General features: G+C 37.5%; 1 protein-coding gene across 1 annotated transcript; it reads left to right on the top strand.

The window, feature by feature from the left end:
* On the top strand, window positions 1-12,006 carry LOC117333648 (anti-sigma-I factor RsgI6-like). Its single transcript, XM_033893053.1, has 13 exons — window positions 1-263; window positions 413-555; window positions 4,581-4,676; window positions 5,041-5,197; window positions 6,955-7,000; window positions 7,420-7,578; window positions 8,019-8,074; window positions 8,698-8,835; window positions 9,172-9,343; window positions 9,735-9,842; window positions 10,636-10,852; window positions 11,180-11,384; window positions 11,898-12,006. The coding sequence occupies exons 1-11, from the start codon at window positions 85-87 to the stop codon at window positions 10,816-10,818; spliced, it is 1,437 nt and encodes a 478-aa protein (XP_033748944.1). The 5' UTR covers window positions 1-84; the 3' UTR covers window positions 10,819-10,852; window positions 11,180-11,384; window positions 11,898-12,006.
* Window positions 12,007-12,022: the final 16 nt, after the last annotated feature.

The raw sequence follows: 12,022 nt of genomic DNA, 5'->3' as shown, positions 1-12,022 counted from the left end.
ATGTGTCAGTAGATAAGACTCGAATACACACATAAGTCAGTATCTTTGTAGTACTTCATTTTCGGTCGAGTTAGCGAGGCCATCATGCTAGCCTTACTTTTAGCTGTATCACTAATTGGTAGAGCTGAAGCGGCATCGGAGCTCTTACATAATCCTGATTTTGAAAGTAGTTTTGGTGCAAGCAATTGGTTCTGCAATGGTTGCCATCTGTCGAAGAGTTCCGACAGCTACCATGGCCATAGCAGTGCGAAGATAACTCAAAGGTATACTACATTCGGAATTCATTGTTACCGTTCCTTTGCTATATCAGATATAGAAATCCTGTCCTAGTACCATATTTCCACTATTATATGTGCTTTTTTGTTAATTTTTCGGACGTTATTTTTCTGAAAAAAATGTTCATGTTTCACAGATCACATAATTGGGCCGGTCTTTCTCAGACAGTGAACGTCAAAGGAAATCATCGCTACGTTTTCAAAGCGTATATCAAGCTCCTCAGCCACACGCTACCATACCACAATGTTGAACTTATGATCCATGCTACCTCCTCCAGTGGTATGTAGACGGTGATATCAGCGATAACTCATCACATCATCACCCCGATATACCTCGTCATACCATCACCCCGATATACCTCGTCATACCATCACCTCGATATACCTCGTCATATCATCACCCCGATATACCTCGTCATACCATCACCTCGATATACCTCGTCATACCATCACCCCGATATACCTCGTCATACCATCACCCCGATATACCTCGTCATACCATCACCCCGATATACCTCGTCATACCATCACCCCGATATACCTCGTCATAACACCACCCAGATATACCTCGTCATAACACCACCCAGATATACCTCGTCATAACACCACCCAGATATACCTCGTCATAACACCACCCAGATATACCTCGTCATACCATCACCCCGATATACCTCGTCATAACACCACCCAGATATACCTCGTCATACCATCACCCCGATATACCTCGTCATACCATCACCCCAATATACCTCGTCATATCATTACCCCGATATACCTCGTCATACCATCACCCCGATATACCTCGTCATACCATCACCCCGATATACCTCGTCATATCATTACCCCGATATACCTCGTCATACCATCACCCCGATATACCTCGTCATATCATCACCCCGATATACCTCGTCATACCATCACCCCGATATACCTCGTCATACCATCACCCAGATATACCTCGTCATACCATCACCCCGATATACCTCGTCATGCCATCACCCCGATATACCTCGTCATGCCATCACCCCGATATACCTCGTCATACCATCACCCCGATATACCTCGTCATACCATCACCCCAATATACCTCGTCATACCATCACCCCGATATACCTCGTCATACCATCACCCCGATATACCTCGTCAAGCCATCACCCCGATATACCTCGTCATACCATCACCCCGATATACCTCGTCATACCATCACCCCAATATACCTCGTCATACCATCACCCCGATATACCTCGTCATACCATCACCCCGATATACCTCGTCATACCATCACCCCGATATACCTCGTCATACCATCACCCCGATATACCTCGTCATACCATCACCCCGATATACCTCGTCATACCATCACCCCGATATACCTCGTCAAGCCATCACCCCGATATACCACATCATACCATCACCCCGATATACCTCGTCATACCATCACCCCTATATACCTCGTCATATCATCACCCCGATATACCTCGTCATATCATCATCCCGATATACCTCGTCATATCATCACCCCGATATACCTCGTCATACCATCACCCCGATATACCTCGTCATACCATCACCCCGATATACCTCGTCATACCATCACCCCGATATACCTCGTCATACCATCACCCCAATATACCTCGTCATGCATGTACCATCACCCCGATATACCTCATCATACCATCACCCATATATACCTCGTCATACCATCACCCCGATATACCTCGTCATACCATCACCCCGATATACCTCGTCATACCATCACCCCGATATACCTCGTCATACCATCACCCATATATACCTCGTCATACCATCACCCATATATACCTCGTCATACCATCACCCCGATATACCTCGTCATACCATCACCCCGATATACCTCGTCATACCATCACCCCGATATACCTCGTCATAACATCACCCCGATATACCTCGTCAAGCCATCACCCCGATATACCTCGTCATACCATTACCATAAGATATCATGGTTAACTCACCACATCATCACCCTTAGTTGTCAGGGATAACTCACAACGTCATCACCCTTAGTTGTCAGTGATAACTCACCACGTCATCACCCTTAGTTGTCAGGGACAACTCACAACATCACCCTCAGTTGTCAGGGTTAACTCACACAACATCACCCTCAGTTGTCAGGATTAACTCACACATCATCACCTTAAGTTGTCAGGGATAACTCATCACATCATAACCCCGAGGTATAGAGGTTACACACCGAGTGGTTGTTGAATATAGAATATATTTCACTCCAGTAAGTTTCTTTTTTGAAGAACGAGCTTTATATCAATAGCCGCTCTCGGGCAATATTATGTTTGCCGGAGATGTTGTCATAAAATAAATAAATGTCAAACCAAAGGTATTAAAAGTTACAACCCCGCACAACTTCAACCAGTGATCGGTAGAAAGCTTAAAATTGCTTACTGTGATCGATAGAAAGTTTTAAAATGTTGCTACTGAGTAACAAGGAAAAATGTTTCCATTTGAGTTCAATAAAAAAAGCCTAAAATGACAGCGATGTTCTTGATAAATTGTGGGCATATCAAACTGCTCTATTGACCAATGACTAAATAAAACTCACCTGACCGATATGTTACTAAAACTCACCTGACCGATAGGTTACTACAACTCACCTGGCCGATATGTTACTAAAACTCACCTGACCGATAGGTTACTACAACTCACCTGACCGATAGGTTACTACAACTCACCTGACCGATAGGTTACTAAAACTCACCTGACCGATTGGTTACTACAACTCACCTGACCGATATGTTACTAAAACTCACCTGACCGATAGGTTACTACAACTCACCTGACCGATATGTTACTAAAACTCACCTAACCGATATGTTACTAAAACTCACCTGACCGATATGTTACTACAACTCACCTAACCGATAGGTTACTAAAACTCACGTGACCGATAGGTTACTACAACTCACCTAACCGTTAGGTTACTACAACTCACCTGACCGATAGGTTACTACAACTCACCTGACCGATAGGTTACTACAACTCACCTGACCGATAGGTTACTAAAACTCACCTGACCGATAGGTTACTAAAACTTACCTGACCGATAGGTTACTAAAACTTACCTGACTGATAGGTTACTACAACTCACCTGACCGATAGGTTACTACAACTCACCTGACCGTTAGGTTACTACAACTCACCTGACCGATAGGTTACTACAACTTACCTGACCGATAGGTTACTACAACTCACCTGACCGATAGGTTACTACAACTCACCTGACCGTTAGGTTACTACAACTCACCTGACCGATAGGTTACTACAACTCACCTGACCGATAGGTTACTAAAACTCACCTGACCGATAGGTTACTACAACTCACCTGACCGATATGTTACTAAAACTCACCTGACCGATAGGTTACTACAACTTACCTGACCGATAGGTTACTACAACTCACCTGACCGATAGGTTACTACAACTCACCTGACCGATAGGTTACTAAAACTCACCTGACCGTTAGGTTACTAAAACTCACCTGACCGATAGGTTATTACAACTCACCTGACCGATAGGTTACTACAACTCACCTGACCGATGGTAAGCAAAACTCACCTGACCGATATGTTACTACAACTCACCTGACCGATAGGGTACTACAACTCACCTAACCGATGGTAAACAAAACTTACCTGGTCGACGGTTAGCTAAAACTTACCTGACCGATGGTAAACACAGCTCACCTGACCGATGGTTAACTAAACCTCACCTGACCGATGGTTAGCTAAATCTCACCTTACCGATTGTTAAATAAACCTCACCTGACCGATGATTAACTAAAACTCATCTGACCGATGATTAACTAAAACTCATCTGACAATTTGTTAACTAAACCTCATCTGACCGATAGTTAACTCAAACTCACATTACCGATGGTTAACACAGTCAGCGCAGGCTATATTTAACCTCAGGTGAAGATCAAAGGTGCGTGTTTCGACGCTCCCTACCGATGTCGTTTGTATTTCTCGAAATGAGTTGACCCAGATTGCTCGGAATGGTATGCGACGGGCCTCCCATTAGGTAGTCACCAGCTACTACAAGGAGACCCCACCCCAAAAAGACGTGACGATAAACCCAGCACACAAACAAACAAACATAATTTTGATACAAATCGACTAGTAATAACTTAAAATGTAAACATAAAAATCAATTAATCCAATTTTGCATATAGTGTTTCATAAAAGCAGGTGGTAATAATAATTGTTTCTCTTAGTATAGAAAACTATTTTAAATCAAATCATGTTAACATTGCAGGTGGCCACGGTAAATTTATAACGTGCGGAGAGAGTCCATACGTACAACAAACGTCACAGTGGGTTGAGATAGGATTCGACAAAGTTATACCTGATGGTAAATAAATAACTGTGTCACATGATCATTTACTACGTATAAACTTACAGGTAAAATAGCATGTCTGATCCCGGACAATAATCTTTCTAAGATCACTATTTGTACAATTACATTGTTATGGCAACAATATCATAAATACCTCCAGAAATGTTATCAATATGTTCAATAATATGTATCACAAACATTTCAACACTTGTTCAACACTTTTTACGTGCGCTTAGGTGTAATGCTTATAATGTTACCATGAAATATATTTCAACAATCTGAGACATAATCAGAACTATTACATTGAGAGTAGCGATGTTTATGTCTTCTTTTTTATGTTTGCTTTCTTGTGTAGATTTGTTTTCGTTTTGGGTATTAGGTTCGGACAAGGCCACCGTCTATATACAAATAAACGAACCTGGCGTGAACTATCTTGTTGATGGAGCAAGTTTTCAGGAACTCGTACTAGATACCAACTGGAAATCTGAGGCTCTTAACAGGATAGAGCAAATGCGTAAAAATGATGTTCATATCAAGTAGGAATTTTCATAATATACGTAAATTTTATCAAATGTACGGTGGCTGATTTGTGCCATTTCGATATTTCGTCTTTTCGCCCGAAAAGACGAAAATGAAATATCTAAATTCTCGTTCTTTCGTCTTTTCGCCCAGAAAAGACGAGAATTAACAAACTTTAATTCTCGTCTTTTCGCCTCGAAAAGACGACAAGTCATACGCGAAAAGACGAAATTAAAACACGCTAATTAGCGACCTTGATTCTCGTCTTTTCGTGTTTAAAAATTTCGTCTTTTCGTCTTTTCGCCCCCGAAATTTAACAAACCTTAATTCTCGTCTTTTCGCCCCGAAAACACGAAATTTAACGTACCTTAATTCTCGTCTTTTCGTCTTTTCGCCCCGAAAAGACGAAATTTAAGAAACCTTAATTCTCGTCTTTTCGTTTGAAAGAACGAGAATTTAGATATTTCATTTTCGTCTTTTCGAAAAGACGAAATAACGAAATGACACAAATCAGCCACCGTACAAATGGCATATTTGAAATATATTGTATATATCGAAAGTTTAATTAATGATTTAGTTGGAGTTATCACCATTAACCTATGCTATTGTATATGTGTTTATCTTAGTCTGGCTGTAGGGCAGGTCTGTATCTGATAATTACAACAAAGACAACTAACAAGTCTATTCCTCATAGTAAATACATATATATTGCCTGGATCAGTTTATGTTAAGCTCGAAAAATCCTTACAATTATGTAGTTAAGTGTCCATTGGCTTAATCATCACATACGATAAAGACAAAATCTACTGTTTGCTAAAGAAAAAAATTTTCATTTCATTTTTGTTGTTTACATACTTAAGGTTCAAGTCCCCTTTCAGTGGCGTTTTCCCCTTCTTTTAGGTGCGATAAAATTTGACAGCCCGGGATAACATTTTTTATTTCCCTGTCAGGATATTAAATATATCAATCATTCCCCTTCCCCGATTCATCTAAAGGCCAATATTAGTAATTTTAGACGTTGCACTTTCCTTTGGAAAGGCATAGTTGGCATTCGTGGAATTTATATTTTTTGGTTTATTTTCACAATAATACGTGTTTAACCTGGTGGGCCTATACACTAGGCTTCTATACTCTAGATGATTTCTCCAAATCCCTTCAGGTAGAACTATGCTGCGTTCATGTGCATGTACGCGAACCCATTATGGAATTAATTGACCTTGATGTTCATTATGTGGATATTGAATATTAATTCATTTCCTATCGTGCTTTCTATTTCTTTATTTCTTTACATTTGTCTGTGCATGATAGTTTTTCACATCTATAGGAAATTCTTTATCTTCTTCTTCAGGAACACCTGGTCTTGTTGAAGAATTTCCATGCAAATCTATATATTTTTATTGTTTTGTTCTAGCTTTGTCGATTTTGAGTTCGAATTATAGTTTTGTTATCATGTCGGTGTTTTTTCTCTCTGTTGATTGAGATTATCCCATGAAAACTTTCTAATGCCAAAATGATATTATAAAGATATCAATTGATATTTCTTTTAAAATTAAATTTCATGATGTTGAATAAAACTTTTTATGTATTGCCATAGTATATTTCCAATATCAAAATACGCTGTATATTAATCATTAGTGTTGAGTTACATTTTTTGTTCATAACATTAATATAAGTGGGCAATGTGTGTATATCTAGGATATGAATTATATTATTGATTAACTTTGATAACTAATTCAATATAATAAATAATAGTTTATCTTGTGTTCCAAATTAGAGTAGCTAATCATGGGAACGTTAATCTTCACGGTGTAACAGTTGAGGTACGTATTGTTAGACTTAAATCGAATATCACTTGACAATCATTATTTCCGTATAAAAGTAATTATAACATTCTGATTAAACTACATTTCAATATGAAAATGTGGTATGTATATATTCCTATTGTATTTACCACAGTGTTAAGTATAGGATACCTTCTTAAAGGTCAAGATGAATCGTAATAGGACATTTTATTATGCTGTCATAATGAAAAAGAAGAAAAACTAGAAAATAAAACATCCTGCTTATAAAACGCAAATATGTAATTTTGGTTTATAATAAAATTTTATTTGGTTTCTAGCACTATAACGTCATTATAAAATGGAATACTTATAGGAGCATTTAAGACTTTTATGTGATGTTTTACATAAATATGCAGATTTAATGAGTTGTGCATCATGATTTTACGTTTTGTGTGTAGCTTAATCAAACGTCGAGTGCATTTGCGTTCGGAACTGCCGTCCGATTTGACCTTGTGACCAACCCGTCAGCAACTGGATATCAGAAATACCTGTACGATAATTTTGAATGGGCTACTGTTGCAAACGCCTTTAAGTGGAGACTAATGGAATACACACAGGTATATGTTTATAATGCTTTCAATAATTATATATATTCCAATTTCTAAACATACTATAACTGCACTACACAGTTTTAAACCATCCACTATGGCAATTAAACTAAATCGGTATTAGTGTAAAGTTTGTAAACAACTCTCTATCTTTTTCGATACACTCATTCATTGCCCTACAAGCATCGCCGATATATATATATATATATTATTTACATGAGCATCCGTGCGTTACCTTGATCAATAGAAATACTTACCTGTTCCAATGAGTAATGCACACCAACGTTATAGATTATGAAACATCTATATATCATTATTATAAATTCTGTATTCACACACAAAAAAAAAATGATCCTGAATAGTGAATTTATCATACACGTTCCAAGACATATGTTGCTCTCTCAAAATAGATTCTTCTTAAGATATAAGAAAGCTTACTCTCGTTGCAGGGCCATCCCAACTTTGACCATGGTATGGGAGCTTTAAATGCATTACTGGCAAAAGGGTAAGTCATTCATATTCTCTAAACATTGCATACTTTACTGTGTTGTAGCTTTCAAATAATATAAACCATTGTCTCTACCATTGTTATACCACTCTCTATTGTTTAAACCATTGTTTATTTTTTAGTCATTGTTTATGAAATTATTCATTGTCTGAACAATTGTCTAAAACGTTTTTTTTTTTATTATTTAAACCATTGTTTATTGTTTAAGTCATTGTCTATAGCATTTTGTGTTGTTTAAACCATTGTTTATACCAATATGTTTTCATTTAGATGTGTTAAAACGGAGTGAACAATATAATTATATTTACTGAATACGTCTGGTAACCACTGATTGTCACAGGAATATACCATTGATTTATTGTGTACTATGATTAAGATCACGACCATCGTAAGGGAAATAATAATCGGGATATGTTAAAGAGAAAAATGTGTCCATCTCCACAATGCTAAAGTCGAAATGGCTCGAAAGCCGTTATAATTACTGTGTCAAACCAAAATTGGAAGATGGTCATTATCACCATCCTTGTATTTTTTTTACAAAAACAAATACTAAAGTATATTATGTTGCTCTTGATATGAATTGTAAATGATTTCATTGACATGGTGCTATTGTTTGACAGTATGACGGTGCGGGGACACAACATGTACTGGGGTGTACATGGCCATTATCCGGCCTGGCTCGATCAGTTGTCCGAACAACAAGTATTACAAGCTATGCATACTCACATTAATGACATGATTTCACATACCCGGGGGAAGTGAGTTGTTTGATTGAGATATAAATATATTATATAATAAATTCCCGAAGTTACGTGTTTAATGTCATCTTTTTTGTAGCATCATATTCTCTTGTATACAGTCAAAATATTACTTTCATGTAGAGTAAACAAATTTTGCCATTGTGCACATCCATGTTATGCATAATCAAACATTTGTTCAAAATTAAAGTCTGATTTATATTATCTACATTATATTTGGAGAATAACATGATATTAATTATTCTGAAAATGTTACGATTATATGATATATTTTTTTATGTTTATGTTTTTGGAAGTGATTAAAGTAATACTGCATAATTACTTTTTCTGAAAAAGGTTTGCCCATTGGGATGTCAACAATGAGAACCTACACGGCGATTATTTCGAGAAGAAAACTGGACACCCAAACATAACCATGGATATGTTTCAGTGGCTGCACAGTGCTGAACCCGGAGTTAAACTCTTCTTGAACGAATACAACGCTCTCAATTCGGGTCGTTATACGACTGTAAGTTACAGTTTACGGGTGATATGAATATGGTTTAAATAAACACACTGCGTCATGTCTGTCCATATTTGTTATGCGGTATTATTTGGCTGTATTATCAGGAAATTCGTATTTTTACCTGATTTTCAAGCGAGAAGACCTGATTGGTTGTGGCTTATACAATAAATTTGATGTCACATTAACTTAATATCATTTATTTTAATTGTGATTCATGTCGTTAAATGGGGTTAATTTTCGGTTTACGTGACAGTGTTACTGATATTATCAGTCGATATGTATATCATTTTAGGATCATGAAAACTTACGTACAGGTAATGTTATTATGATGAAATCGTTATGGCATTATAGTAATGCGCTGATAATGAATTATATGATATAAATCTTTCTAAAGTCTTTGAAAGAACAAGGCCGAATATTCCGTGATGCTGGGATTCCAATTTATGGCATCGGGGAACAAAGTCATTTTAATCACGGCCATGACGACATGTCTACTGTAAAGGTAAGGATGCCATTTTCTTTACCGATGTACTGCTCGCAACTTCTGGGGTCGGTATGATATTACTACCTGTTTATAATGAAACAATATCTAAATAACACACCATCTGTAAAATTTAACAACATGTAGTTGTTGATAGCTATAAGTTATCTTTTAAATTTCATTTAGATTTATCTTTACAGAGAATAATAGAATTTTGCATTGGTCTGTTCTATGAGCAGGGATATCTAAACCCAAGTGTAAGAGTTTGGCTGGGTCAACACGAGGCTTGCTCAGTGCTGGCCGGCCAAACTCTTACACGAGTGTTAAAGATATCACTGTCCACGGTACAGACCCACGTAAGATATGTTTTTCTTAATACCTTAATACGAGTATCAAATTGTAAGTTGATGTGATTTTTTTTATCGCGTCATCATTAAAATGCGTCGAACGTAATTATTTTATCAATTTGCCTAATAGTTACGCTACATCAAATGATGGCGCTACCATAATATGAATGGCGTCATAGCGCTTGCAAGTTGTGTTTTTCTACATCACGTGAATTTACCCATCCCAAGTTTATTTGAGAATGTGTAAGTTAAGAATACCTTTGATATCTGGCTTTGATAAAAGCGACAGACACATGTACATTCGTGTTGACGGTGTATTTTGTCTTTGTTTGGTAAGAACCAACTTACAGAATGTTTCGGTACTCAAATCATTTTCAAAAGTATACATGCTATTTACCACGCTTTAATATGAATATCACTGTCATAAACGGCAAATAAAGATAAACTTAACTCAATGTATTATGTAGTATCGCCTGGACAAGTCGGCAGAGGCTAACCTTCCCCTGTGGATTACTGAGCTTTCTGTGGCTGATTCTGATGCTAACAGAAAGGCCCAGACCTTCGAGGACCTTCTCACTCTGTACTTTAGTCATCCCTGCCGTCGAGGGCATCATCATCTGGGGGTTCTGTCAAGAGGCCATGCAATGTAAACAATGTGCTCTCGCCCTCGGACCTCAGTGTCACGTGAGTGTTGATTTTGATGGTGTAAAACATTCCGTTTTCTGATCTTTCCATTCATTACCCTTATTGTTTTGAAATAAGGACAGATTTGGTTCTTTTAAAGTTAAGGGATGCGTTAAGATACCTGTGGTTTTCAACAAAGAATTTGTTCTATAACAAATACTACATGTTTGTAAGAAATTCTAAATTTCATATTTTTTGTTTTCATCACCGAAAAAAATATTTTCTCTTTTCCCTATTATTGAAAAGGACAGAATATCTACTTTCTTTGCTATTCTTATTTTGATGAGCCGAACGTTTCTTGAAAAAACGTTTTACGTTTTTTTTCAGCCGAACGCGGCTGGTGAAAAGGTCAGCCAGCTGCTTCGTCAAACCTGGCGGACAAACGTGTCGCAGTCCTTAGCTAATCACAATCTACGGGCTTTCAAGGGAGACTACTCAGTGACAATTAAACAAAATGGAAATGTGTTGGAAACGAAAACCTTCACAGTTGGTGATGCTGCCAAAACATTGACCGTCACAGTCAGTGGATCTGGTAAGAGATATGAAAATTTTATCAGTTGGTTATATTTGTGGAAATATATTAAATATAAGCAGTATATTTGTACTAAACGGTATCAAGAGGAGGGGCCGCGGTGGCCGAGTGGTTAAGGTGTACCGACACTTTATCACTAGCCCTCCACCACTGGGTTGCGAGTTCGAAACCTACGTGGGGCAGTTGCCAGGTACTGACCGTAGGCCGGTGGTTTTTCTCCGGGTACTCCGGCTTTCCTCCACCTCCAAAACCTGGCACGTCCTTAAATGACCCTGGCTGTTAATAGGACGTTAAACAAAAACAACCAAACAAACCAAAGTATCAAGAGGCATATCTTAAAACTTTTTGTGTGTATTTATGTATTTTCTTAACTCCAAACTTTGGAATATATTTGATATAAAATCTCATAAATCTAATATCAAATATAAGTGATAATTAATTGAATTGGTTAAAGTAAATAAGATCATGGCCTTTATCATTAGTAACTAAACGATGATTTGGTTTTGTCACTAGGTCATACAGTTCACACATCAACAAGCATCCATTAGGATTGTCGACGACCAATCCGTGTTCTGTTTGTAATGCATCTTTTAATGCCTATTAAAGACTACATGTAGAATAATTCCTCTTGTTGTGAT

Source organism: Pecten maximus, chromosome 8, assembly GCF_902652985.1.
Source record: "Pecten maximus chromosome 8, xPecMax1.1, whole genome shotgun sequence".
Classification (NCBI taxonomy): Eukaryota; Metazoa; Mollusca; class Bivalvia; order Pectinida; family Pectinidae; genus Pecten; species Pecten maximus.
This window is presented reverse-complemented; position numbering and strand designations above follow the sequence as displayed.